Consider the following 27117-nt stretch of genomic DNA (forward strand, 5'->3'; position numbering starts at 1 on the left):
AGTTTTCTTACCTTAAAAAAGTTTGCATCCCACCATACCTAAATACACACAGCTTCTCACATTTAATATAAATCTGCTGATTCCGACCTCACTACAGTGGATACCCCTCTCGTGTTCCGCTGCAGGACGTCCGGTGAGCGAGATTCAGACCGTGTTTCAGAATAGAAGGTGCAGGAGATTACAATTTGGTACAAGTCACAATGAGTGCACGCGGCGAGGAAGCCGGCGAAGCTTCAGGATCCCAGGAGCAGCCCCCACCAGCACAGCCGAGGAGAGGACCGGGCAGACCGAGGAAGCCACAGCAAGTTAGTTTAATTTTTGTTCTGTACTCGATGCAACTACATATGCAATTGTCATGAGGTGTCTCCAATTGCGTTTTGGGAGTAGCTTGGAGCGAGTGCAACACTACACACGCATTAGTAAAAGAAACAACATTATTTAAGACAATATAACCAATTCAAGAAAGCTTCAAATTAAAGTTTGCATGTTTGTCAGAGGTTTAAGAAGTACAGTGCCTGTTTTGAGCAAGAGAGCTTGCGCATAAAATGTAGGCTATACGTTGCGAGGTCCTATCGAACTTCGCCATAGAGAGGGATATACTGTGTTAACAGTTAGTGACAAGTTTTAGGTGTTCTAAACTTATTAATCTTCACCAGTTACCTCCTAACTACATTCGAATACAGCCCTGGTCGATGTGTGGTAAATTTACGAGAAGTCTTTAAATAATGCATTACCGAGATTGACGTGTGTTTTTCTCCACTACGCTTTCCCAGGAATTCCATACATGAAACTGTACGCTTCGACGCTGTGTACTAAATCGCTGTGTACTTCAAATTTCTTCCCACTGTTTCCTAAACTAAGGTTGTAACTTGCCATTTAACAGCGGGGTGCTTTTGACATGACCAAGTCACGACCTCTGTTGTTCAGATAAAGGATAAAGAGCAAAAAATGTTGCTTGCTTTAAGTTCTACACAGCATACATGATAGCTTGTAACTGAACCTGTTCTAATGGCCAGCTCTGTGTTAGAGAAGTACATGTTGATTGTTTTCCAAGTAGTATATTTCTCCAGGTCGAAGACGCGCGTGCACTACTACAAGGCTTTGAAAGACCAGAGAGCTTCATTTAGTCATAGCCACATCCTACAAGCGTGAGAGTATTTGTTATGGATATGTTTATGGTTTAAAGAGTATGATTCACTGTCAGCTATGAATCATTCCTCCACCTCTAATGTGCCCATTACACAAATATCGCTGTCACACGAAGGGCAACAGGAGTTCAAAATTTGAGCCACTATATTTGTACTTATTTGTGTAACAAATATATCAGTAATCAGTTTCACACAACCAAATTACATCAGCGTGAAAATGTAATGAATAAATACACAAACTCTCCCAACGACGATTTGCAAATTATCCAGTTATTTTTAAAATTTAGAGGACGTTGCTTTGGTTTCAACAACTGGACGAAAATCATGTGATAATTTCTTTAGTATTTCTGGTACAAACAAGCGGCAAAAATTCAGAATTTATGTCTTATTTTTTTTTTACTAATTAGCTGTACATTATTAGTTAAGGTTACAGAGAGTTTTAATTCCAGCAGTGGCTTAGTAACAGATACGTTAAAATAGTTACTGAACTGGCGAACTATAGCGTTTGCGTGATTATAATAAACCATCTATTACATATTATATTTATAGATATTAAACTGATTGTCATTTTAACATGATGTGGGCAGTTTTTAGCAGTATTGCAGTTTTCATAATCTGACTGCAGTTTTGCTCTCATGCGTTAGTCGTAGTGGAAGGGACCCATTTGTAGTCTACACTGAGTTGTTTCATCTTTACCCTCACACACACACAAACACATATACACACACACACACAAATACCAACAGACACACACACACATGCTTCGTCCCTCTTTGGTTTTGACTCAGAAAGTAAATGAGAGAGGACCAGAAAATTGAGTGCATTGCTGAGAGGGGCTGAGTGTTTTCTGTGTTTGGGGGGGTGGGGGGGTGGGGGTGTGAAAAGGAGGAGTGTTGGGCAGAGGCTTTGTTTCCTGTCCTCATGGCCTGCGTTCACCTCCTCTCCCCACTAGGAACCCACGGGTGAGCCTGTCCCCAAACGACCGAGGGGACGCCCGAAAGGAAGCAAGAACAAGGGCCCCTCCAAGGCAGCACAGAAGGTGAGACCCAGACGATGGCCACAAACCTCCTGTCCACTTCTGTTGCACTGCAGAGCATTCGTTCATTCACGCACGCACACACACACACACACACACACACATACACACACACACGTACACACACACACACACACACACACACACACACATTAACTGGATGTTCCCTTTAAGGTCTTTCATTGAGACACTAGAAACATAAAATACAGTTTGCGCCCATACATGGCATTACAGTGTTAAAATCGGATATTAGTTGTATAGTTTAAAAACAGCATTTTTGACACGTGACACAGCTAAGTAAACACTATAATCACTGCAACACTGGTCATTGTTGTTCCACCAAAGCCCACACTCACAGCTTTTCCCACTGTGTGTAATTGGGAGTAATTCCCACACCTCCCATGCATTGTCACTACATACAAATCTATGTATTATGTATAAAATAAAGTCATACTTCCTTTTAGGTGTCTATGTAGTGGGTCCAACAAGGTCCTAGTAAGCGAATCATTTTTTTGATACATCATAAACTTGTCAGTTAAAAGTCAATAACAAAAATCAATAAAGTCTTGGTCAAATCCCGTAATTCTGAATCTAAATTGTTTGTAGAAAATGGACGGCTATAATTAAGTACATATTTATTAGTCATGAGTAAACTATTAATCAGCCATTAAATCAAGACTATGTATTTCGTGAAAATCAACAGAATATGTTTCTGTCGGTATTCAACAGAATTCATTCATATCTTTATTTAAGACAATGTGTTTACGTTTTTATTTGAGGAGCAGATTATTTTTACTTTTATCAGGCGAGGCTATGATGTTAGTTTGGAGGTATGTGAAGAATGTCAACAAGCAGAGTGTATTTATGCATGTATTTGTGTGTGCGTGTGGGACTGGTTGCCTGATATCTTAATTACAATGTGTCAGTGCTGTGCTTGTGAATGATCAAACCACCGTCAACTGAGAGTTGCATGTTTCAGCACTGCTGTAAACACTCAGCCTAGGCTAGAGGTGCAGACTGTTACCCTCATATGATGAACACACACACACACACACACACACACACACACACCTGCAATCTCCTTTCACTCAAACTAACTCAAACGAATGTGGATTCATTGAACTTTCATTGATGTGAGAAGGCAGATATGTAGAACTACACACATATTGCAGCTATGTGTCTTAAAATGAAAACGTTTGTGGTCTAATGTCTGTCTAAAAGTTCTAAACACCCTTATAACAAATAGAAGTAGGGATGCTAGAACTGTTTGTCTAAATTTACGATTTACAAGGGCCACTGGTAATAGTTCTGTTATCCAAAAGAAAGTGTACTAATGAGGCCAGCATTAGCTTTCATAAACTCTCTTAAGAAAATTGGACTCCTGCTGTATGTGTGGGAAGTTCCCCTGTCATCCACTGTAATCTTTGGTTTAAAGTATTAGTGTGTGATTTTACCCTCAAAACCACCGGGGAGGGTTTGGATGTCTTCATTTATTTGGCAGGTTGGGCTGTGATAATGACTGGATGACAGTAGAGTGGGAACCCTTCTGTGTGAAGGTACCACTGTAGACAACCAGGGAGTTGCTTAGAAAACCAAACCCCTCCATTGCTGCTCTAATCCTGTTTCATCTCGTTTGGCATTGTTATGATAAACAGTGCAGATATAAATCTGTGAAGATGAAAGGGGCTGAAATTGCTGAGGCGCCTCGAAAGGAGCACTTTTCACAAGATTTGCTCCCTTACCCTGAATCAGTCATTGTCAACATCTATTACTCTCCTGCATGATGATTGAAAGTGTCATTTGTTGGTAAAAAGCATTGCTCTTCAGTCGTAATTCTGAGTATCAACATGCAAACATGTACAGCGACATGTACAGCCTAGCTGTATTTTCTTTCATACATTAAAGGATATTGTTTGAGCAGACTTATGGTATATGGCCCAATCAATCAATCAATCAATCAATCAATCAATCAATCAATCAATCAATCAATCAACCAACCAACCAACCAATCAACTTATCGACAGATCAGTCATTCAATCAATCAATCAATCAATCAATCAATCAATCAATCAATCAATCAATCAATCAGTCAACCAATCAATCAATCAATAAAATCAGATCAAATTAAATCAAATCAAATTTTGAATCCAAAATGAAATACAGTTGTGGGATTTACCAAATAGCTCTCAATGTCCAACGGGTCATCACTAAATGGAAGTTTTAAACTGGATACAACTTTATTTAAATCCAAAATATGGGCAATAACATCTAAATGAATGGCTTGGCTGAATAGGGCATGTTGTAGATGAAACTGAAAACGCTCTGTGTCATAAAGTCTCTGGCATGGAGCACTGAAATTTAGATGCCAGTGTTGTTCATACATTTAAGGGGACCAAGCTAAATACTGTATATTTTACAACTGAGATATTACTTATCACATTGAGACGATTTCTATTTATCGTGATACAAATGTGTAAAGTCAAAACGAGAAAGAGAAATGAGTCTAAGTCTAACAATACCTCATCGCTTTGGAGTATAAAAAGTGTCTAGAAAAAGCAAAAATAGGGAGGATGACCTAGACAGCAATTAACACAGTCTTAACGACCGACTACAGTCAGTGCTTACTCTGATCATCTGCTTAATACATTTTCCCCGATGACCAACTGGAATATTTTCCATGGAGCAGTCTTTGTTGGAACTTGATACAATAGGCTTGGCAGCTAATTTTAAACCCTTCTATCCTCAAAGCTAGGCCTGGCAGTGTGAGCCTTGCCCCTTCCCAGTGAGCTATGGCCTTGTCCTCTGCCTCACACTGTGGTCGGGCCACCATGTCCTCATGTCACTGGGGTAGAGTAAAAGCGTCTAGATACTCACTCCAGGCTTGTCCATTGTAGACATGAGAGTATGGCACTAGGCTGTTTGAGACATGCAAACGCAGCTATGATTAATTTAACAGGGTGTTGGCTTACAGACCATTAATGCTCCAAATTAAAAATGCAGCATCCCAAACTGAGAGCAAGGTTAGGGTACACAGATTAGCCAGAGAGCACCCAAAAGTTTGGTGGATCTTAAAAGGATTTTGATAAAAATGGTGGTATAAGATACCATTTATGTTGTGGACAGGGTTGCAGCGTGGGGATTGGTATGAATTTTTGATGATGATTTTTCAAAACCCACTCTTAAGAGTCACCTACACATACAAATAACTAAATATCAATTATTGACCTGGTGCTGAATACCCATGCTGTGAATGCAGTATGAGTAAGTGAAGCAGTCATGTGTGGAGTAATGACCAGATTTGATTGGCTACTGCTGTAGTCTGACCTAAGGATGAGTCAGGTTTGAGACCTAAGATCCCTTCTCTTGTCTCACTGCTCTCTTATGCATTCCCTCACATACAGGCTTATGTTTCCCCTATTCACACAAACTCTGCCCACGGCTGCATGAAGTTTCTTAGGAGTATTTAAAACAAACTTGGCTTGTTGGAGGAGCTGTAACATGAACCCTGACAATGTATGCACACTGTGTTAGGACAGACAAGCAGAGCCAAAGACAGATCTACACTTTACAGATGACATCGGATGAAATCTCTCTCACCTTCATATCTCTTTCTCTCTGGAGAGATTTTTACAGAGAACGAGAGTAAGTGTGTGTGTGTGTGTGTGTGTGAGAGAGAGAGAGAGAGAGAGAGAGAGATACTCTGGCACAGGTTGTGCCATATGTCTGTCCATGTGCACACCATAGGAATATAGGTAGAATGCACAAATTGGAGACACCCAGTAAAATGCCTCTGCGGGTCTTCCACTGGTGATGTCAGAGTATTTAATTCTCTCCTTCAAACTAACTGTATGATTTCTAAACATTCTTTAACATTGAAGTGGTTTCTTTTATGTGCTTTGTTTGACACAAAGGATATAAATAAATGTCATACGGAAAGAGGACGATGATGACAAATTGAATCAACAAGTTACAGCATAAACTTGCAACACAATTAGAATAAAGTTTGGATTCAGTGAGAAGCAGCCAGTCAAGTGGCTGTAAATATACACGACAGCACTGGGTTGAACTGACTGCCATTGGTGCCTTTCTCAGGTAATTTGCAACATTCATAGAGGTTTGATTTGGATAGAGTTTCATTTGGGTTCATGCCTGACAAGAGTCTGCAACCAGAAGAGCACTTTATATACAATGAATTATTTAGTCATCTTGTCTTGGTAATTGTCTTCGATGATAGTGCTAGGCCACCTCAAGGCTGTGAAGCTGTGCTAATCAGCACATCAAACAGGATCCCCCGTCCGACAGGTCTTAATGTTTCCATTCTGATATCAGTTAAAGGGAGTAATGTTTGGAAAGTGGTGTGGTGTTCAAAATTTTGAGTATGTTTTAAGAATTTGCTATAATTCACTTTGTCTGTAAAATACAGGTAAGGCAGATGTAGGGTACTCATTGAATTCTTAGTAGGGTTGCACAAATACATTGGCCCGACCATTAGAAATTTGTGAAGCATTGCGATGTGTTCTTCTGACGTTGAAGTTTCGCTAAGGATCGGACACAACGCGCTTAACTCCCTCTGAAATACGCTTCCACATTTTGAGGCAACACACACGGCAACACGCAGTCACTACTTCAGAAAGTCTACTTAAGATCAGCAATGTGAAAAGCTTTAAAATGTAAAAAAACAAAACGAAACAAAACAAAACAAAACTGAAGAGTGATGACCTGCTCATACTTATTGTTTTTAAAGGAAATGCCCTCATTTCACCCCCTTGATGTATCAGTTTACAGGTTCATATCAGTTTAAATTGATGAAAGAAAGTTTGTGATGTGGTATCACTTAGATACTCTATATGGGTGCACCCCATTACCGAGTCCGACATAGTGTGAAAGAAACCCCATAACTGTCCATTACAGTCTTATCTGCACTGAGAGCACACTGATAATGGTCTACTCATTTACACTTGAATAGAATAAAATTCCCTGAGTGAAATATTACTCTTCACAGACTAGGGAAAGTCTCCATATTCTCTGGAGAACATAGACAGCCCTATGTCAGATACCTGGATATACCTTACACCACCAACTAGTGCAGACATACACAGAGCCTTTCTATTCACCTTTCTGTCCATACTGGATAATGTCTTTGTGTTAAGAACAATCTTATGACAAATTGGATTTGTCCAAAAATGTCTGACATTGACCCAGCCTAACTGACTTTTACAGAAAGCTGAGGCCACTGGAGAGAAGAGACCAAGAGGAAGACCCAGGAAATGGGTGAGATCTTTCAGTCCTTAAAGTATTACTGTGCACACCAAGCTTTACAGATGTGAACTCTATTCCGTTTTTCTGTGCCTCACTCACTCACTCACTCACTCACTCACTCACTCACTCACTCACTCACTCGAGCAAATACAAAAAAACCCAACAAAAACCAAAATTCATCTTCCCACATGAAAGGGTGTGCTATTTTATTAATAATGTTAGTTGACCATGCTGTGGATGGTTAGCAATGCCACATTTTCTAAAAGATGACAACTAATGTTTGTTCTAGATATTCCTGTAATGTGACATGCAAACTAAAGCCCGGAAGGACTGTGACATGTTTAAGTATATGTTACAAGTACATAATTGGATTGTAGTAAGATTTTGTGTACAGTATGGGCAATATCTCCTCTTATTCAGAGTCTCCTGCTCTCGTGTTACAATTTTGTGGTTTGACTGCATGCAGGCTTCCTCCATCCAAGCTTTGCTGTTGGTTGGTTTTTTTGGTGTGTGCATAAGGAGATTGTGCAAATGTTTGTGTTATCAGTTAAAGAAAATGTTTATGCTTCACACTGGCCACAGGAATACTTCAATAATTCCTCAGACAGCTTGAAGCTCTCTCGGTTTATCAGCTCATAGGTGACATGCATGATTGATGGCCCTGGAGGGAAGCCAAAGCCAGTTAAAAGTGCCACCAGGAAGACTGAGGAAGGAGACTGGGAATATGAACCCTCTCTGGCATGTGAAGGCAAAGCCTCTGTTCATGGACTTGTAAAAGTTAGAGGAGTGACAAGTCCAAATGTGTCTCCCCTGGGGTAACTTTAATTTACACACAAACAAGGATGCACAACAGCTCTGATGTATGGATCAGAGATATGTGATCAGAGACCAACACACTGAATTTTAAAAGTAAATGAAAACGTGACACATTTAAGTGTGCTTCATGCTGCAGAGGGATATGGTCCAGGGGCTTGGAGCTGATTTGATCTATCTCAGATAGAAGTGAGTAAACCAGTGTTTCAGAGGAACATCTCAATGATTCCAAGTACTATTTCTGGTTTCTCAGCGTTCCCTTTTAAGGTTCACATGACTCTCCATAGCTCTGCATGTTACTGTATAATAATTAGCATTTTTATCAATTTTGAAAGATATCCTTTGTCTGTTCAAGTGTGGAGGTGAACAGTCCACCACCCGAGGAAAATAATGAATGGACCTGAGTCGTTTGCCTCAGTGTCATTGCTAAATAGTTGGTCTGCCAGAGCAGTATGGGAACCAGTGTCTCAATCCTCTGCTCCAGGCAGCTGTTGAACCCTTTGGACTTCACTGATAAAGAAGTTCATGTTTATTGCAATACATTTCCTTTGTACTGGTGCCCACGGCCTCTTGGCAGTACTTTGATGATGTCTGTGTGCTATAGGTACACACGCCCACGCACTCCGACGCCCACACACACTCTATACGCCCACACGATGGTGTCACCGGTCAGTGTGTATGGCCTTACTGAGTTGCACCATCAGCTGATTGTTTTCTCACAGAGCCTATGAAACTGTGTAGTGTGAAGAGTGAAAAAAAAGTGTTTGTCCTATTCACCAAAAAACCACAAAGGGAGATTGAGTTTCTTTTGAAAACTATTCAAGAGCTTCTGTTGATTGTTGCTTTAAATTCATTCCCAAACTGTAACACCACAATACAAAGGTTAACTGGAGTTCAGGAGGGCAAAAGTCTGTCAGCAAGTGAGTTTTTTTCCCATGGAAAAATTCATGACTTTGCAATAGGGAAATGAAATGATTAAGAATTCTGATGAGTCGACTCTTTATCGCTGATGAAACTGCTACCATGTAAACAACACATTTAAATTTTTTAATTTTTGTTATTGATTTTTTACTACTTAGATAGTATGACTCTGCTCTTGCACTTCCAGTAAACCATGTAATGTGGACTGGAGATAACCATTCATCATCATCATAGCTTGGGTGTTTGTGGCATATTATGGCTGCATGGCTGTAGGCAGTAACACTGATTCTCTCTCCGACCTAAGCATGGCACATGTGGAAGGCCATGCTACTAAAAACATCAGTGCAGAGTGACTCAGACAGATATCCTGTGAAGTGAGTTACTGATGACTGAAATCCCAAAAACATGAATGAGAGTGAGTCAGACAGAAAGAATATAAAACCCCCTCTGATTAGGTCACGAGGACGTCCTCTTTAGAAGGCCTATGAAAAACCACGGGTTGTGACTACAGATGTATGTCATTTATCCAAGAGACATGACGAATTCTAGGAACTGCCAATTTACTAACCACGCAAAGTCAGAGTTAGAGCACCAACTATGTGCTTTTTTTTCCCCCCTCTTTTTTTTTATGAATGGACTGAGCGGGCATGTCTTTCTGCAGCCGTCCTTCATGTATGGGCCACTTTGTGTGACTTTGAAAGCCTGGGTTATGATCTATTTGGTAGCTTTAGTGTGTCACAGATGAATTGGCATTGCCCTCCCTCCCAAGCCACAAGGCCGCCTCCGTACATACAGGGTGGACTTGTCAGGAGCCTCGCCGGTCCGTTCTTGGATAAACAAGTCAGCTTTCTTCATTCAGCTACTGCTTGCCCTCCTGGAACTAATTATAGCATATCCTTTTTGGCTACAAGGGGCTGCTGGAATGTTTTCCTATACCTACCTCCCCACCAATCCTATTCCCTAACCCTCCCCAAATGGTTAATAGAGGAAGGTGGCTCCGGCCACCGGGAGGGAAAGAAAGAAGTGTTTAACCATATATGCCTCAGTGGGATCTCTGAGAGTGTGGGTCTGTGGATACTCGCCAGAAGATTGAGCTGCCCACAGCAAAAATCTCCAGAGTGACCGCATGCATTTGTACTCGGTGGTCAAGTGAATTGTCTGACTCTTTGCTTTGTTGTTGTATGCTGAACTTTGATTAGGTCTCTGTACAAGACATGTGATTGGGTTTCCTTCAAACCAGTGTTCAGCACTGACATGTGCTCACTATGCTAAAGGTCAGTGCAGGAACGGTATTTGTGAAGGCAGAGTAGTTTCATGCTTTCAGGCGCAGAAGTCACCAGTGAGAAAGGAAGTCAATTAAAACTGGTCTTAAGTGGACTATCGCACTGCTGTGAAGATGTGTACTTTTATTTTTCACAGTGTTCTGGAATTAATGCTCATAGATGGCATATTGATCGTCCGTGACCTGACATTTCTTTCCCGTAAAAGCATTGTAATAAAAAGTGACGTCTATTTGTTACAGACTTTTAAAGGTTGATTGAGAGAGAGACAGTCACGGTTTCACTCCTCAACAGCAATTGCAAGCAGTTCAGTGTGATCTGTAACCTCAGATGATTTCTTTGGAAGGAATTAAGACTAAGAAAGCAGTATGACCAGTGTTCACTGCCTATGCACATGGTCAGAAGATGGCAAGTGAAATGTGAGCCGATATCTACCTCATTATCATGAGCGTAAAATACAAGATGTTTTTGACCACTCAGGACTGAAAAAGGAGGTGTAGGAGTGACAGAGCTTTGGTTTTTCTGTTCATGTCTTGTGTGCTTCAGTTCTTTGCTGCTGACCACACAGTTAGCGCTGACTGTGTGGGTAAAATTATCCAGACCTAATGCACTGCCAGCTCTCCTTCTCAGCTCTCTGCCTGCACAGGTGCTGAGATGGACAGGGCACACAGGCCGTGCCAAGTGGACGAGCTTTGCACTATCTGTGGGAGGGCTGATGGGGGATCTCTGGCCCGCAAACAGCAAGCATTAATCTGTTGTGCACAGCAGTTTCCCTTTTAGGCTGCCAACTGGCTGGTGTCCATTGAGTTTTATGTGTTTGGTTCCTCTACTAGCAAGTAAGACCACAGAGAGGAGAGAACCTCTATTTTTCCTGTGTACCCCCCTTCCATTACCCATTACAGTCAAGTCTGAGCTTTCTTTGCATTTGGATCCTCAGCCCCGCCTGCTAGTTGCCACGGTAATAAATGGTGGCTTGGGCAAAGACAATAGATTGATTTTCCCATGGTGTCTTCCCATAGAGGTTGACTGCAAGAGATGCCACAACACATTCAAAACAACAGAAAAACACAGATGAGTGCCTAGTGAGAACCGAGTGACATGATTGTCCCGTTGTGCCAAGAATGCCTTTGATATGGGACTAAGGACAAATTCTCGATTCATGGTCCTCCTTCTCATCCTAGATGGTTTGTTCAATCTCTCAGTTAGTTCTGCGTTTACACTCAACTGACCAAAGCCGCTCATCTGCCCTTGAGACTGTGCTGTGCTCCACCAGTGGAAGCTGTCTGCTTAGACAATTAACCCACATCCACATGACATCATCAACAGGGCCCTAACCTTCTGCTCATCACTTGGATACCTTAAAAGGAATCCATTCCAGCAATACAATAAAAAAAATCCTTAATAAAGACTGTGACCACTGTGGACATAATGTTTGTGATGCTAACTCTACCTAAGATGTCTGAGGGAGGTGAGAGAATGAGTAAATGAATGAGCAGAAAGACATGGGTGGAGAGGGGGAGGGGGTTGAGATGGGGAGGGGTAAGAGGAAGTACTCTCATTTCACATAAGGCTTTGGTGCTCTTGGCTGGGGGACAAACACTGTTGGCAGGTGATGAGGAGTGGAATCGGAGTGTGGGGAAGTGGAGGGAGAGTGGCCATGAGGGTGGGGTGGGGTTGGGGTGGGGGGGTGGTTAGAGAGACAGAGGGATGAGCCATGTGATTGGGAATTATCCAGCAGTTGAGAAATGTAATGTGGAGGCTCAGAAAACCCTTAGCCAATGTTAAAGTGTGAAAAGAACTTTTTTTTTGTTGTTGTTGTAGTTGTAAAGTGTGTAAGTGTACGGCTAGAGGAGAATGTTGTGATGGGAATTTGCTGTCAAACATCAAAACCTTTTTACAGCCTCAGCGTGCTTCACAGGCAAAATATTGAACTTGGCCTCCTAGGCTTTCTGGGCAGCAGATCCAAGTGTTGACAGAGCTCCTTGCCTGGTCTGGGAGTCAGAGCATGCATCAGTGTCTTGGCACTTGGATGGAGCTCTCTGCCTCTTGTCATGTTTACTGTTGTATTATGCTCAGTGGGATGGAAACAGTAGGTTAATATCAGCCTCATTTACAAACAAAAACAAACATAAATGTGCAAACAGAAGGCTGCGCCGTTACACTGAGTCACACCTGAGACGTCTTTCACACTGTCTCTCATTGGGTAAGATGTTTTAGAATAGAAGTTCATTATATACTGCTTCTTAACAAATACAGTGCAAGTACTCAGAAATATTTCTCCAATGGCAAGTAACACATTATAATACTTCTTACTTTATTTTCTATGCTTTGATGAATGCACAGGTTTTTAACATTTCAAACACATTTTAAAGGACCTGCTTTATTCAGCAAACCATGAAAATGAATTTACAAAAAAAATAAAATAAAATAAGTTTACAAAAAAATTATTTGTCCTGCGCTAACAGAATAATTAGGGAAAATCTCTGTTCAATTCTGTAATAATAGTTGGTTTCAAATGTTATGGGATGGTTTCCTTTTTTAAATCAGGAAATATTTTCTCCAGTTAAGCTTTTCTTATGGTTTGTACTTCAAGCAATAAATAGATAGCTTCTTTGGCAAAACTTTTTTTAATAAGTAGAATTTTGGAGGAGTTAATTGAGAGCTGAAAAAGTTTTATTAGCTATTATGGCAGCATTGGGCAAGCCTGGCTTTGGCTGTCGAGAACCTCAGGTATGCACCAGCAGAAGCTGGGTTTACACTGTGGCTTGGAACAGAGTCCTGTCCCTTACCCGCTTGGCTGTGAGGGAAACTGGACAACTCTGTCTCATTCTTCACATACTCAGCTCTGTCCCCTCCCCCATCTCTTTCTCTCTCTCTCTCTCACACACACACACACACACACACACACACACACGCAGACACACACGCACACACATACACACACTATCTGTCTTTCTCTCCTCCCATCTTTCTCTTTCCACCTCTCCCGCTCTCTTTTCGGCGCTGGCCTGAGAGGCTGAATTCCTGCCAACAGAGTTGTGCATCCAGGCAGGGACTCCACACACACCAGGAGTTTGCTGGGACCACCTCAACGGATTTCCACCAATGACCTCTGTGCCCCCCATCCCTCATGAGCCCCCCCTTAACTTGTCCCCCCACCCCCCCCACCCCTTTCCTGAGCCAGCCTCTGGAAGCGCTTTAATCATTTTGCTCTGAGCCAGCAACTAAAACAGCACTCTCGCTAGGTGCTCCGGAGATGAGGAAGTAAAACGCATTGGAGTTTGGAGCCGCAAAAGAGAAAAAGAAGGAGAGAGGGAGAGAGAGAAACAAAACATAGTCTTCCTTAACAAGGACTCCTATTTGTTGTTCCAGCTCTCCCTAAAAAGCAGAAGGGTCTTGAACAACAGGGGTGTGTGTAAAATAAGTTGAGATAAATTGCCAGAAAACCATTGCCTCTATAGTGTTACTTGTTACAAGCGGAAATAATCCTAATAACAGAAGATATAATAATGGTAGGATTAGCCCATGGAGTGCAGAAATATAAGCAACCTGTGACACCACACTGATACCATAAACAGAGTAACTGAGTTAAATTAACAACAATTTTATAATTCTCAAGCCACACAAAAACACTTAACTAATCAAGCTGGCTTCTGCTGAATGTGTTGACGTGAGAGAGGGAAAGATTCAAAGAGAGAGGGAAAGAGGGAAGATGGAAGAGGGAGAGGGTGAGTGTGTGTTTGTAAGAGTGGAGAAAGGTATGTGACACATGTTATTGATGGTCAGGGCTCCATATAAGCCAAGGCCTTTATCCTGGTTGGGCCCCCATGCTTGGGCTCTATTTCCTGCTCTGGGTGAGACAAGGCTCACCCACCCAGGATTGTGTTTCCCTCATTCACTTTAAGAGAAGAGATATTTTAGGATATTTCGCTGCAAAATTCATTAGACTGACTTTGATTTAAGTAGTTGAAAAAGCTAAAAAAAAAAAAGAAAAAAAAAGAGCATCCTTTCAAATATGTATACGCAAGAATGGAAAACTTACTTGCCTACTCGCCAGTGGTGGCGAGGGCTAGCTGAATTCAGGTATGACTTAATCATTTTTTTCAGTAGTTGAATTAAATAGAGCAGGGCGCATTGCCATGCCTGTGTGACTGACTTTATCTGAAAAAAGGGATTTGGCTTTTATTTTTGTAGCTTGTGTGCAATGAAACAAAATATCAAGCTAATGCTGGACAGTAAGACATACAGAATTATGATGCATATTTTTTAATAGCATGAAAAATGCCAGGATAGTCTCATTTCAGTCAGCTTAGTTAACATTTTAGGTTATTAGTCTGATGGGGCAGTGCCAAAAATTCTTAAATTTCAGCCTTGGGTATATATTAAGTCTTTCACTTATTACTTAAAGTTCTGAGTTATGTTGTGTAATTTAGCTGACTTTGTTTGATGGTTTCATATTACTCTCTGAACATCTTTGAAAAATACCTTTGGAGTAAGATAGGGTCAAGGCAGATGTGTGGAAACATGTTTGAGGCTTGTGTTCAATTTCACACTTTCCTGCAGAAGACACTGAAACTGTGACTCCTCTCCTAAGTCCCACATGGACACAGAGACACACTCACATGAGGGTTGTCAATTTGCCACAGTTAACTACCGTGAGTAATGTGTGGAAAGATCAAGTTCACATTCATTACATTTCTGTTAGTGAGGCTAGAGCATACACCAGTGAGGAACACAAAGCAAGGGCCTCTACAAATAACAAAAATGTCAAGAGGGACTTTGATTTACCAACAATGTGAAGGAAAAAGAGGAAAGAAAGTTTAAAGAGAGATTATTGGCCACTGGGTAGTGTTATCTCTGCCAATGTGCTTGGCAGATTGTACCCCTTTTTTGGGGGGGGGGGGGGGGGCATTGAGGGGATTTTCGTAGAAAATGTGGGAGAATGTGAATGTGTGAAAGGAGTCCATGATCCTTTGCATAGATGTACTAAGATATATAGCCTGCAGACGTATAGTTCAAGCATTTGATTGCCAAAATGTGTTTTTCCCCCTTCTCTTCCGCTGCTCAGTCTTTTTCAAATTCCTGAAATAAATATGGATATTTATGCCATTAGAGTACCTCTGCCGCTACCATTATGAGACAGGAAGTAAGCTGTTCTAGGCAAGACAGGTTAATCCATAACATCTGCATTGCCCTGCTTATTACAAGGGGAACCGACTAGCTACATGGATTCTTTCTCATTCAACTGGGCTCCTTTTGAAATAACTATCTGCATCAGTTACATATAAATGCTAGGTTATAAATACAGCATGTCTGGGAAAAAAAAAAACAACAAAAAAAAAACAAACAAAAAAACAAAACCGATGAATAACAGCCGTCTGTAGTCTAAACCCAAAAAAAGAACATGTACCTTTACAGTCCATCACCTTGTATTACTCACATGTTCTCATGGTTACCGGCAGAGAGACAGAACCTTGGCAAAGTGAGTGGGAACTGTAAATGTATTTTGAGCATATATCACCAAACCAAAAGGAGTTATTGACACAATTCCCTATAAAGACCCTGTCAGACTCTCAAGACTCAGAAAAATTCAAACTGGAAAGTTACGTGGTAGAAGGGAACTAAAACCTGAATTATTACACTGCACCTCCCCCTTCCCTCTCCTCTCTTCCCCTCCCCTCTCTTCTCTTCCTCTCTCTTTTGAGAAACTCTGGGAACTGATTTCACTTCAAACAGCAGAGGCTCCTAAACGGAGCAGATCCAATTTGTCTGCGCCTTTCTTTCCCTCCAGAACACCCCCCAAAAAAACGCCTAACAAAAGGCTGCTTGTCCTGCCTGGAATTTTCCACATTCCTCGCTGTGGCAGACATTTTTCTCCTCTACAAAGGGCCCTTCGGCAAATTCCCCCTAATCGCAGGGTTTAGCCCAGCTCTGATAGGTGCCATTCATAGTACTGTTTCGTAGGGGAGGGAGGAGGGGGTTGATTGGGGGGCTAAGAGAGGTGGGGGGGGGGGGGGGGGGGGGCGGCTGGGTGGGTCTAGGACGTGGAATCTTTTCAGGATCAGCCGAACTGGCGGAGGGAGGCATTCCAGGGAGAGATCACAAAGCTAGCGCTGTGGCCTGCACCCTGGAGATGTCTGGCTTGTTTTCTCCACTTCCACCTCCAGTTGAATAGAACATGTGGCCTTCATTCACGGGAGCGATGGGGGTTGGGGGGCACAGTTGCTGGGTGGCTCAACTGTGGGGTCTGCCTTTAGTGAGGGAGTCCTTGGATAAAGACTCGAGGAGTGTTTTTATTTTTCCTGTCTTTGTGGAATTCTTGTCAGCAGCCATAAGGAGAGTATGCTCAAGTACGGTTTTTCTCAAATGCAAAACACATGTTTGCCGTTCAGGTTTAAAGCAAATGTGTGCTCTCTTATTCTACAGGTTTTTTTCTATTCTTCAAACCAGGTAAAAATACAAATGCACATAAATGCGTCTTGGGCCCAGCTTTGAACTTGCTTTGGTAAAGGCTGTCTGCCTCGAAAATGTCAATAATTTTCATCATCTCATGGCAAGAATGGCGGGGGGGGGGGGGGGGGGGGGTAAGAATGAGTTGCGTACAATTACACTTGTGAACATCAGAAACTTTAAAGATAGTTCCTTGTTCTACTTCCTTTTAAGAACCCTTCCTTCAGGACAAGTCCAAAGTTTTGAAGTGGGCGTCTTCATTCACGTAGGGAAGTAGCTTCCAGGGTCAAGTTTTAATGACACGGGGGCAGGGGGGTCTTGTCAGACTTGGGTCGGTACACAAGTGCCGAATCCTCCTGGGGTCAGGATTGAGGTCGCACCCTGTCAAAACCAACCCTGGCCTCTGTAGCAGATTTATTTTCTTATTACTTCCACAAAATTAGGTCTCAGAAGAGCCATAAAAATCAGTTCCAAAAAACAGAAAAAAGGAAGGTAAAATGAGCATATGTACAAAAAATGCCTTTGGGCATTAGGCAGTTTGCTACAGAGACATATAAAGGTGGGAGTATCTGAACCCGTGTTGTCTAGGACTCACAGTTGTGTATGTCATCAAGAGGTGCTGTTCAGAGCCCTCAGGTCAGTAAGGAAGACAGCTAGAAAGAATCTCAGAGTCTGAGCATTTCCTTCAAAAGAATGAAAAATCACAGGACTGAGGGGGCTTCCCACTGAATGATGATTTTAGTAAATGATTCCTGGCACACACAGAGGAACTAGAAGGATGTGCCAGGTTGAGAGAGTGTGAGTTTTCCCACAGTGTGTAGTTTAATTTTTCCATGCCTCAGCATGCTCTGCTCTTGAGTTGCTATGACTTGCAACTGCATGCTCCAAGGTTGATGCCCTGGGAACTTGTGCCAGTGGGACTGACATTCCCCATTACATAATCTACTAGCCACCCAGGAGCAACCCTTGTCCCATATAACTACAGGCCTGGCTCCATTGTGTCTAAAATCCACCAGGAATGTGCACAGCCTGAACAGGAAACAGGAAACCTCAGGTAGTCCGAAAAGCAGCAGCCTCAAGAGGTGTTTCGACAAGTTGCTCCCCTTCTAAGGCAGGTTGAGAAAACGTGCAGGAGGGAACATGCTTTTACAGGAAAATTGACCCATAAATTCTTTGAAATCCAAGGGGCATGAATCATGGCACATGGGCCTTTCCATGGTGATCTAGCACTTCAAAGAGCAGGGAAAGTGCATTCAGCAGGAGATTCATCCCAAGCAGTATTGGAGAAACAGTAGGAGTGTGAACTTCATCTTCCTGAGATGGAGAAGATTAATAAGGGTGCTCCGTCAAAAAAAAAAAAAACAGGAGATGAGGATATGGGGGCTCCTTTCTCCTTTCATTCAGCATTCCAAAGCTGGAGTGGTGAGAACAGACTTTGGGTGAGAGATCTGTGTCTGTTCTCTGACCTGTGAAGTTAACACCCACACAACTAATGCTTGGAAGTGTTTCAGGATTCTCTCATCATGTGGGGGGACATGGTGATTACTTGAAGCTGTTAGGGTTAGGCAAACTTGAAAGGACCAGACGGTTGACACAAGATTTAACTGGCTGTCAGAGGGGCAGCTTATCTCATTGGTTCTCCTCCTTGACAGAATAAAATGTTTTGGAGAAAACAGGGAGGTAGGATATGAGGAAACAGACTGTTTGGTCATGTGGCACTTGATGTTTATCCAATCCACAAGGCAGAGCTGGCAATCTGTGTTGATTCTGTGATTGGAAAATTGCAGTTGTTAGTAATTGGCATATATAGCTTTATTGCTCTGAGAGTGATGAAAGCGCATCCCGACATTAATAAGTAATCAGTTATGAACAACAGTTAGTGCTGGCCAGTGTATTTCACTTTGATTCTTGTCAGCTGGAGAAGTGTAATAATGGACAATTTGTAGCCTTTCACCATCATTAGCTTTGGACAACCCCCAGGTTTATTTAGGCTATTCCTTGAACTTTTCTGGGCCTATCTGGGATAGAAGCCATTAAAAAAGTAGATCTCTGTCACCCAGATATAACTAATGTTAGCTGGCTTGCCTCTCATCTTTTTGTGGGAATTTGTTTTGTTGGATAATTGTTTATGACAATCTGATTGTTGGCTAGATCCTGCTTAGAGTATTGACTGTGTCCTGTAAATAAAAGGGTTCACATAATTCACACTCTCTTTGATCTGCTGAAAAGCTCATAAACTAATAGCTGTCAACCATAGCTGTCAACCTTAAGAGACCACTGAAGGTCTATTTGGGCTACATAAATGTGTTGTTACTACTAGTTATTGTTTCAAAGAAGATTGAGACTTATATCTTAGGTCATGAATTCATACTCATCCTAATACTGTTATTGCATAAATTTCAATTAAATACTCTTTTTATTTAAGAAGTTCATGAGATACATTCTAACACAAAATAAATGATAATCATAAACTACATCAGAAAGCTTGTAGCCAGAAGAGACCTAACGCTTGTCCCTCCAACACTTGAGACTTGAGATGTAAACTAGCTTGAAAACGTGAAGCCTGAATAGCATAAAATGACTTGTGAATATCTCTGGAACACAGTCAGTTGTATTCCTGAGGAATGTTGGCCACAGTTGACAAGTGTGGCACGGGCCGGATTCGATCCATGTGTCATCCAGCATACTGTCTGGAAAAGAGCAAGGAGTCACTGATCTGTAGGACTTGGAACAGAATGAGTTGCGGATGCCATTTTTTCTTTCTGTACAGATATCTTTCTCTGATATCATCATCCCTGAGCATGGAGTGTGTTTTAGAATCCCTGCAGAATCAGGGTTGAAAGGCATGCATAAAAGTGTAGGCTGTGAAAAGTCTATTTCCATGTAGCAGGTTGTGGCGAGTCATGAGCATCAAAGCCAGTTGGCAAGATTAACAGTTTGGAAACACTCCCTGGCCCTTCTTGGCTGAAGATTTTTGGTGTTCTCAAAATATCTTAACATCCACAGCCTGGTTATTCAAAGAGCACATTGCCAGAGTTAGGGTGGACTCCTTATTTCAAAGTTCTGTTTTCTGGTTGAGATGTGTGAAGAAAGAATTTGCTTTTAGAACCAGGTCTAAATATATATGAAAACCCCAAAGGCATAAACTCAGTGTATTAATTCTACATAATGAAGAAGAACCAAGAATAGAAATCCATGAGACAACGGTGATTGTTTATGACCTTTGAAGACTTCTGTAACATACAAGGTGTTAAATGCAGATTCAGGGCCTGGACATGGACAGAAAAGTTAAAGTTAGGCTGGCAACTCTTAGGAATATCAGTTGCCTCATTTAACAGTTAAAGGTTACTCATTTTTTTCACAGAATGATGGATGGTCATATCTGAGTAGTTGTTGTGTTCTCAGGTTGACATAAAATTTTAATGGCCAGTACTAACTTTCGGAGAGCAATTTCTATTCCCTAATAACCAGGAGTTTTTAGACAAATGAAATGGTCACGTTCTGAAAGGCGAGGGTATTAAAATTTAACTGTTTAAATAGCTTAGTATTCTGGTTTTTAACAAGCTTCAGGTGTACACAAATTTGAATCTAGGAAATGTACCAAATGACATGTTTTTGTGTGTTTGACCAATTTATACAGTCTACATCCATATGAACCTATTTTGTAAAGTTAAGGGGGGGAAACAGAAAAGAATAGTGTACTGAATGTCATGTCACTTCAGCATTATTGAGATGACAGCAGGATACATCAAGCAATTACAACTTTCAACAGAGAAAGTACTCAAGGAAAATTTCAGTGTTCTTGTTCAAAGTTTATAAGAAAACAAGTTCAGTGTCTAATTAATAGGGGTATAATGCGTTTGTGCTGAAACCGAAGAGTGGTTCTTTTGTACATGGTTAGGTTCACAGTACACGTGTAGTGAAACCTTGATTTTTTTTTTTATCCTCCTCAGCTCTTGTATTCTTAGTACAGGAGAACATTGCACACTATTTAGCCATTTCCCATTTCTTTGTCTTATGATTGGTCACAGCAAGAGCATATGTGTGCTGTGCTTGTCATGCAGTGTGCATATGCTTTCACTGAGCAGATGATTTCAAAAGCTTTAATGACAATGTCAAACGAGTAATTATTTTGAATAACAACACACAATATCACTGCTCAGACCATGAATATTATGTTATTTTGGGATATATGAATCCACATAAACAAATAAAATAGATTTAATCTTTAGGTTTATTCTAAATAGCAATTTGTTGTTGTTGTTGTTTTTTATTGAAGTAGCATGGATTGATCTGAAAAAGGTCAAAGCAGTTGGTTATCATTTCACAGTTGTCCTATGTTTCGATGATCCGCTACACTATACTGTTTAAATTGTATTCATTGCTCACTAATTACATCTCATGAATTCCCTTTCCTAACCAGCTGCATTTATCCAATCACCAAATATTAGTGCAATCCAGGTCTGAATCTTCAAATACTACTCGTTTTCTGAGAGGAGGCCCAAAGGCAGAAAGCCAATCATAGGATTATCTTTGTCAAGATTAAAGAACAGGAGCATGTTACTCAGACAGTTATTTGCCTGTATCTCCTGCCTTTGGCACTTGCTCTAAGTGTGACCTATTCCATTAAAATGCATTAAAATACCTCTTTCTATGGAAGTGTGAATTTCTGACAAGAGAATAATAAAGAATTGCTTAAAATGGGTTCTGGTTAGAATGATTAGTCAAGGCAATTGTTAGGAACTCGTTCTGAGCCTGTATTACTTTGAAGAGGTCAAACTGTTAGCCCTGTGGTAGCCTTCTGTTGGTGAGGTTGACACATTATGGAAGCAGTCTGGGCTGATAAACTTGCTCTTGACAAAATTGGTACCATATACACAGCTGAATCAAAAATAGTATCTGTAGTTGATTTTTTTATGCTACCCAGTATGAGAAATATGGTTAAACCTGTTATAACATGACAGACTACAAATACAGAGTTGACTTCACCAAGTCATTCATTCATTCATCAAATTTGAGAAGCCTTTCACATTGTAGCATCATTTGATATAAGTAGATCTTTTGTAGAATGGTGGTTAAAATTGATTTGTACTGCATTAAGCAAAGAAGTTTATCTGAAGAGGATTGGTGGGTGGCTGATATGTGTGTGTGTGTGTGTGTGTGTCTGCATTGGGGAGGGGGCGCATTCCTGATTTAGGATTAGGTTTCAGTGAGGATGGGGAGGCTGCCCCTGGGGCTCCTTCCTCTCCTACCTCTCTGGGAACATACCTTTGGTCTTCCAGCAATGTCCACACACAGGGGAGCAAAGGCCCATGGGCTGAGCCTACATTTGAACTGAGTTGTTGGTGGATTAGAGTTAGATATTTGGGAGCTAGATTTGGGCTAGATTTGTGAAGCTTTCGGAATTTCAACAAGACAGACATGCCAGTCAGAGAAGCTGCACTGAAGGTATTAGATCATTTACCATGATTCATAGGCAGTTAGCCTAGCATATAATCCAGAGTTTACTGGAACAATGAAGAGAGAGGGCAGCTAATTGCATGACTTGGCATTCAGTGCAATGTTAGTGTTGGAGCAGTTTTCAGATGTAGTCAAAGCAGAAGATAAAGAGGTGAGAGAGTCTTTCAGATTTCTGCACAGTAAACTTTGGCATCTTACACTATTGCATAAGAATTAGTGGACAGTTTGTTTTTCCATTGAATTACTGCTGAAGTTGCATGGATCAGCAGTTTCAATTACAGTAACAAAAGGGTTGTGTTTGTGCAAGAAACATGAATGCCTTTTCAAAACAGGTGGTTTTTTTTTGTTTGTTTTTGTTTGTTTTGTTTTGTTTTTTTTTAGCATCTGCAGGTTGTATTAGGTAAAAATCAAAGCTGTGTGTTTTATTCCAATGTGTATCCTTGCTGAGTGGTATTGTAATTTGAGGCATTTAGTTCCCAGTCTCTGTAGCTCAGCAGTGGTAGATGTCAGTGCTGTGTTGTAAACAAATACGATAAGCAAGCGATTAGACAGGTGCTCCAATTCCACTTTTCAAAGTTGTCATTTTGTGGTGGTTCCCATGGTATATTTGTGTTGCTGTAGTCCATTTGGAATGTGCGCATCATCTTCCCAATTTCCCTTTATCGCTGCTCACATTCTTTGCCTGGATCCATCCGGTGTTGACATTTACTGTGTTACAGCCTACTAGCATTCCAGCAGGAGCTGGCACAGAAAACACCAGCTGTTCCGAAAAATCTGAAGCGGGAGTGTGTATGTGTGTGTGTTGTGTGTGTGTGTGTGTGTGCGTGTGTGTGTGTGTGTGTGCGTGTGCGCGTGTGTGTGTGTGTGCGCGTGTGTGTGTGTGTGTGCGTGTGTGTGTGTGTGTGTGTGTATCTGTCTTTGTGTGTGTGTGTGTGTGCGCTCTGCTAGCAGTGGCTGGCTTCGGTTCCAAACACAGGGGACTCTTGGGTTTTCTCTCCTTCCCCCCATCTCATTCTATGAGCTGAAGACCTCTCAGCTGTCGGGGCAGAGTCTTAAAGCCACTTCCTGCAGGGTGGCAGTGCTAAGAGAGCGTGATGTAATGCCAGGACACAATCTGCACTTTGTTTGCCCCTCTTGCCCACTCTTCCCACTATGAAGGCACTGCTGTTTTCACCCCAACATGGGATTCACTTTTCGGACCATGTTGGTGTGGTAAAGAAGGTCATTTGTTGTACTGTGAGATATGTGAAAATATTATAGTGGGTGGTATAGGCAATAGGGCTGTGTTATGACTGAGGTTTCACAAGTTGGGACAGAGAATTCAGAAATGCTCTCATTAACCCTTCGTACAGAATAGCCAAAAACAAGTGTTAATACAAAAGGGTAAAGTAATGTGCTTTGAATGTCACAAAGGTGATCACATGTTTCTGTTTCTCTTTCTAACAGCCACAGCAAGTGGTCCAGGAAAAGCCTGCTCAGGTATGTCAGCTACAGCATCATGTCCTCAAATAATTTTACACCTTCATCACTGACAGGGTTCTCTTTCTCCTTGTCTTGCTCTCTCTCATTCACTCTCTCTCGCGCGCACACACACACACACACACACACACACACACACACACACACACACACACACACACACAAACATATTTACACACTCTTCACTGCCAAGGTTCTCTGTCTTCCTCTGTACTTCTCTCTCTCTCTCTCTCTCTCTCTCTCTCTCTCTCTCTCACTCTCTCTCTCTCTCTCACACACACACACACACACACACACAGACAGAGAGTGTGCGGTTGTTTCATGTAAGGGGCTTGGAGTCATAAAAGGCACAGTGGAGCATTCAGTGTGTCAGAGAGACCTGATAAACATGCCTCAAGGTGATGTGGAATTCATGCGTACAGATCATTAGTGATGAGGGGAGGCCCTCTGTGTGTGTGTGTGTGAGTGAGAGAAAGAGAGAGAGGCAGAGAAAAGACAAGAGCAGACAAACAAAAACACAGCCCAGAAGATTGTGTGTGAGTGAATGTGTGTGTGAGGGGCACCTGCAGTGGGAAACGTCTGTTTTCAAGGTTCCTAAAGCCCTGGTGGAGAGAGAAGACTGCATAACTTGAAGCTGATGCAGGAGCTGTGTAGATGGCCATTAGGGATAATGTAAATCTCTCTGTGCTATGTGAGGAATCCTGGTCTTCAGCAGCTCTGTCCCCTACACACACCCTACACACAGATATACAGGACTGTATGTAGAACTGTTGTCCCTGTTTTTGGTCAAAATTCCCTCTTCTGCTTTAATTTTAAATGTGCTGCCTGTGTGTATCTCTGAGGCAAGCATATACGTAAAAGGGCATGTCAGTCAAAGGCTGAATTAAAAGTTCAATTCTTTATAAAAGCCGATCTTTTTTTCCAACCCAGTATTTGTATTCATCACCTTGACCTCAGCACAAGTCAATGCTGAGCTAAGTCAAGAAGGCATGATGGGCTTTTCACATACACACAGTCTACAGTTGGCTAGAGTAGTGTCAGTCATATTGTGTTACTTCTGTTTACCCCTTAAATTCATTTCAGAGGTGATACCATTCCCTCCACAATGTATCTGTTATTCACAAATGAAACGTAGTCCAGTTTGCCAAATATACTTAACAAGAGGGCTCACCAGCACAGAAAAAAAAAAAACCAGTCAGTGTACAGTGTGGTATGTAAGAAGCGACTCTAAAGGTATAGAAACGCTTGCCCCTCCTCTCTCCTCTGTTCCAGCAGGGATCTGCATACCACCCTCTGTCCGCTGGTGCGGACCAGTTTTTGGTGTGAATGCATAACTGGGGCCTGATTTGTTGCTACGTGGGAACGCTGAGGGTCGAGATGGCTTTGAGCTGCTTGGGGCTTACTGAGGCCGAGGGCAAACCAAGCCATAAAAATGTCACTGAATACTCCTACTTTGATTGGCTCCTTTATTCATCCCAACATGCGCACACACACACACACACACACACACACACTTCCAAACCTACAGGCACATGCACATGGACACATACACATCTGGGGGAGACTAGGTTGAAAGAAGAAAAGAACACCTAGTTCAGAAGCTTTGACCTGGCTTTTCCATATAACATAAGACCTTAATGAGGTTTAACACCATCTCTAGTCACTGCTCCGTGCTTCACCCCCACTACCAGCCTTCTCCTCTGGACTTCAAAGTCTGGGCAAAGAGGTGGGAGCTGCTCACTGTGACCTGCTCCAGAGGTTTTTCATTACCATTGTTGTTTAACCATCTACCCTCCACTCCTTGCCGGTCATGTAGCATAGTGTAGTAGAGGGAGCATGGGCATGGAGGAGCGAACAGTCTGCAGGCTGTTTGCAAAAGGAGATTGTGCTCTCTGATTAATTTGGTATTTGTTTAAAAACATTTTTAAATTCAGCCATCAAGTCTCAACAGGAAGGTGATTATTGGAAGAGTGCTTTTTTTTTTTTTTACATACTTTTATTTCTGTGGAATCAGGTCTGCCAGCTGTTGATTTAAAAAAAAAAGTCAACAGGCCTCTCAAAAATAAAATCTTACTCCTTTTCTAGTGTTGTTGAATACAGTTTTTTTTTCAGAATAGTTTGTAACTATGATGATGATGATTTTTTTTTTTTTTTTTACACTTTTTGCGTTCTGGTAGTAGGAGGTTTGGGAGCAGAATATTGTTAGAGCATTTTTTCCCCTCTACACAAACTCTCTCTCTCTCTCTGGTCCGTGTCACACATGGTAGAGTTTAGCCGACCCTTGGCAGCTGAAGTGTCTGCAGCACTAATGAATGGAGGTGGGGCTGTGGAAGGCAGACAGACTCTGAGTACAACCCACCACCCCTCTGAATGGGTGATGGGCCACGGCTTGGGAAAGGAAGAGGGTTATAAATTGTGTCACTTAGCCTCCCTGAATAAAATGAAGCCATGTGGAAAATGAAATCCATTTCATTCTCTTTTCCTCCCATTACTCCTCTCTCCCTCCTTCTCTGTGGTGGTCATCTTGGAGGAGACAGCAGCTGCACCAGAGTGGATGTTGAATATTATATTTGAAAAAAACAAAACAAAACTGTGTGACACATCTCTTAAGTTAATGTATATACAAAAGTTAGCAAAGATGATCATGTGTATTCACACTGAGAGCATTGTGGGTTTTTTTGTTTCTTTAATTACAAATGCATTCGTTTCATTCTCCATTTTTTTTTTGACACACACATAAACCCTCTCAAAAACTCCTGTACTACTTTAACAACCACTCATGCTAATTTTAGATTCTAAACAGTTGCATGTCAGCCTCTAAAATGTGTTGTCTCAGGCCAGTGTTGTACAGTATATAGCTTGTTTGGCCTATACCTGTTTGGAGGTTTGGGACTGACAGAGATCTGCTTTTGTGTTGCAGGAAGAAGAAGAAGAGGCGGAGGAGTCAACAGAAGATGACTAGGCAACCACAGCATTCTACCTCTACCTCATTCAGCTGTCAGCTCTTTCCAAGGGAAAAGACTGCCTTGACCACTTGTTGTTTACTTTCCACTCTTGTTTAAATTTGTTTCACTTTTTTTGTCATTTTGTTTGTTTTTGGTTTGATTTTACTTGCAAGAAACACACACAACACCTCAGAGCATTAACCTGATCAACAGATCATGCAGATGACAAAGAGAGCCGCATTTCTGTTCCACCTACACACTCTTAACTGCTGTACACAAAAGGGGATAGGTCCAGATGCACAACAAGTGCTACTGTGCTCACTCCT

The 27117-nt window shown here is 41.7% G+C and overlaps 1 protein-coding gene across 1 annotated transcript; it reads left to right on the forward strand.

The window, feature by feature from the left end:
- Positions 1 to 26869, forward strand: hmga2 (high mobility group AT-hook 2). Its single transcript, XM_030789560.1, has 5 exons — positions 1 to 305; positions 2101 to 2187; positions 7405 to 7455; positions 23814 to 23846; positions 26767 to 26869. Exons 1-5 carry the CDS (start codon positions 201 to 203, stop codon positions 26806 to 26808), a joined length of 318 nt encoding a protein of 105 aa, XP_030645420.1. The 5' UTR covers positions 1 to 200; the 3' UTR covers positions 26809 to 26869.
- Positions 26870 to 27117: the final 248 nt, after the last annotated feature.

The sequence above is a fragment of the Chanos chanos genome, chromosome 1, assembly GCF_902362185.1.
Source record: "Chanos chanos chromosome 1, fChaCha1.1, whole genome shotgun sequence".
NCBI lineage: Eukaryota > Metazoa > Chordata > Actinopteri > Gonorynchiformes > Chanidae > Chanos > Chanos chanos.

What these genes read in the sequence shown, in the direction of transcription:
- hmga2 (XM_030789560.1), top strand. Translation starts at nt 201, where the DNA reads ATGAGTGCACGCGGCGAGGAAGCCGGCGAAGCTTCAGGATCCCAGGAG. An exon ending in GAGGAAGACCCAGGAAATGG is followed by an intron (nt 7,456 to 23,813) that starts GTGAGATCTTTC and finishes TCTTTCTAACAG; the next exon opens with CCACAGCAAGTGGTCCAGGA. An exon ending in TCCAGGAAAAGCCTGCTCAG is followed by an intron (nt 23,847 to 26,766) that starts GTATGTCAGCTA and finishes TTTGTGTTGCAG; the next exon opens with GAAGAAGAAGAAGAGGCGGA.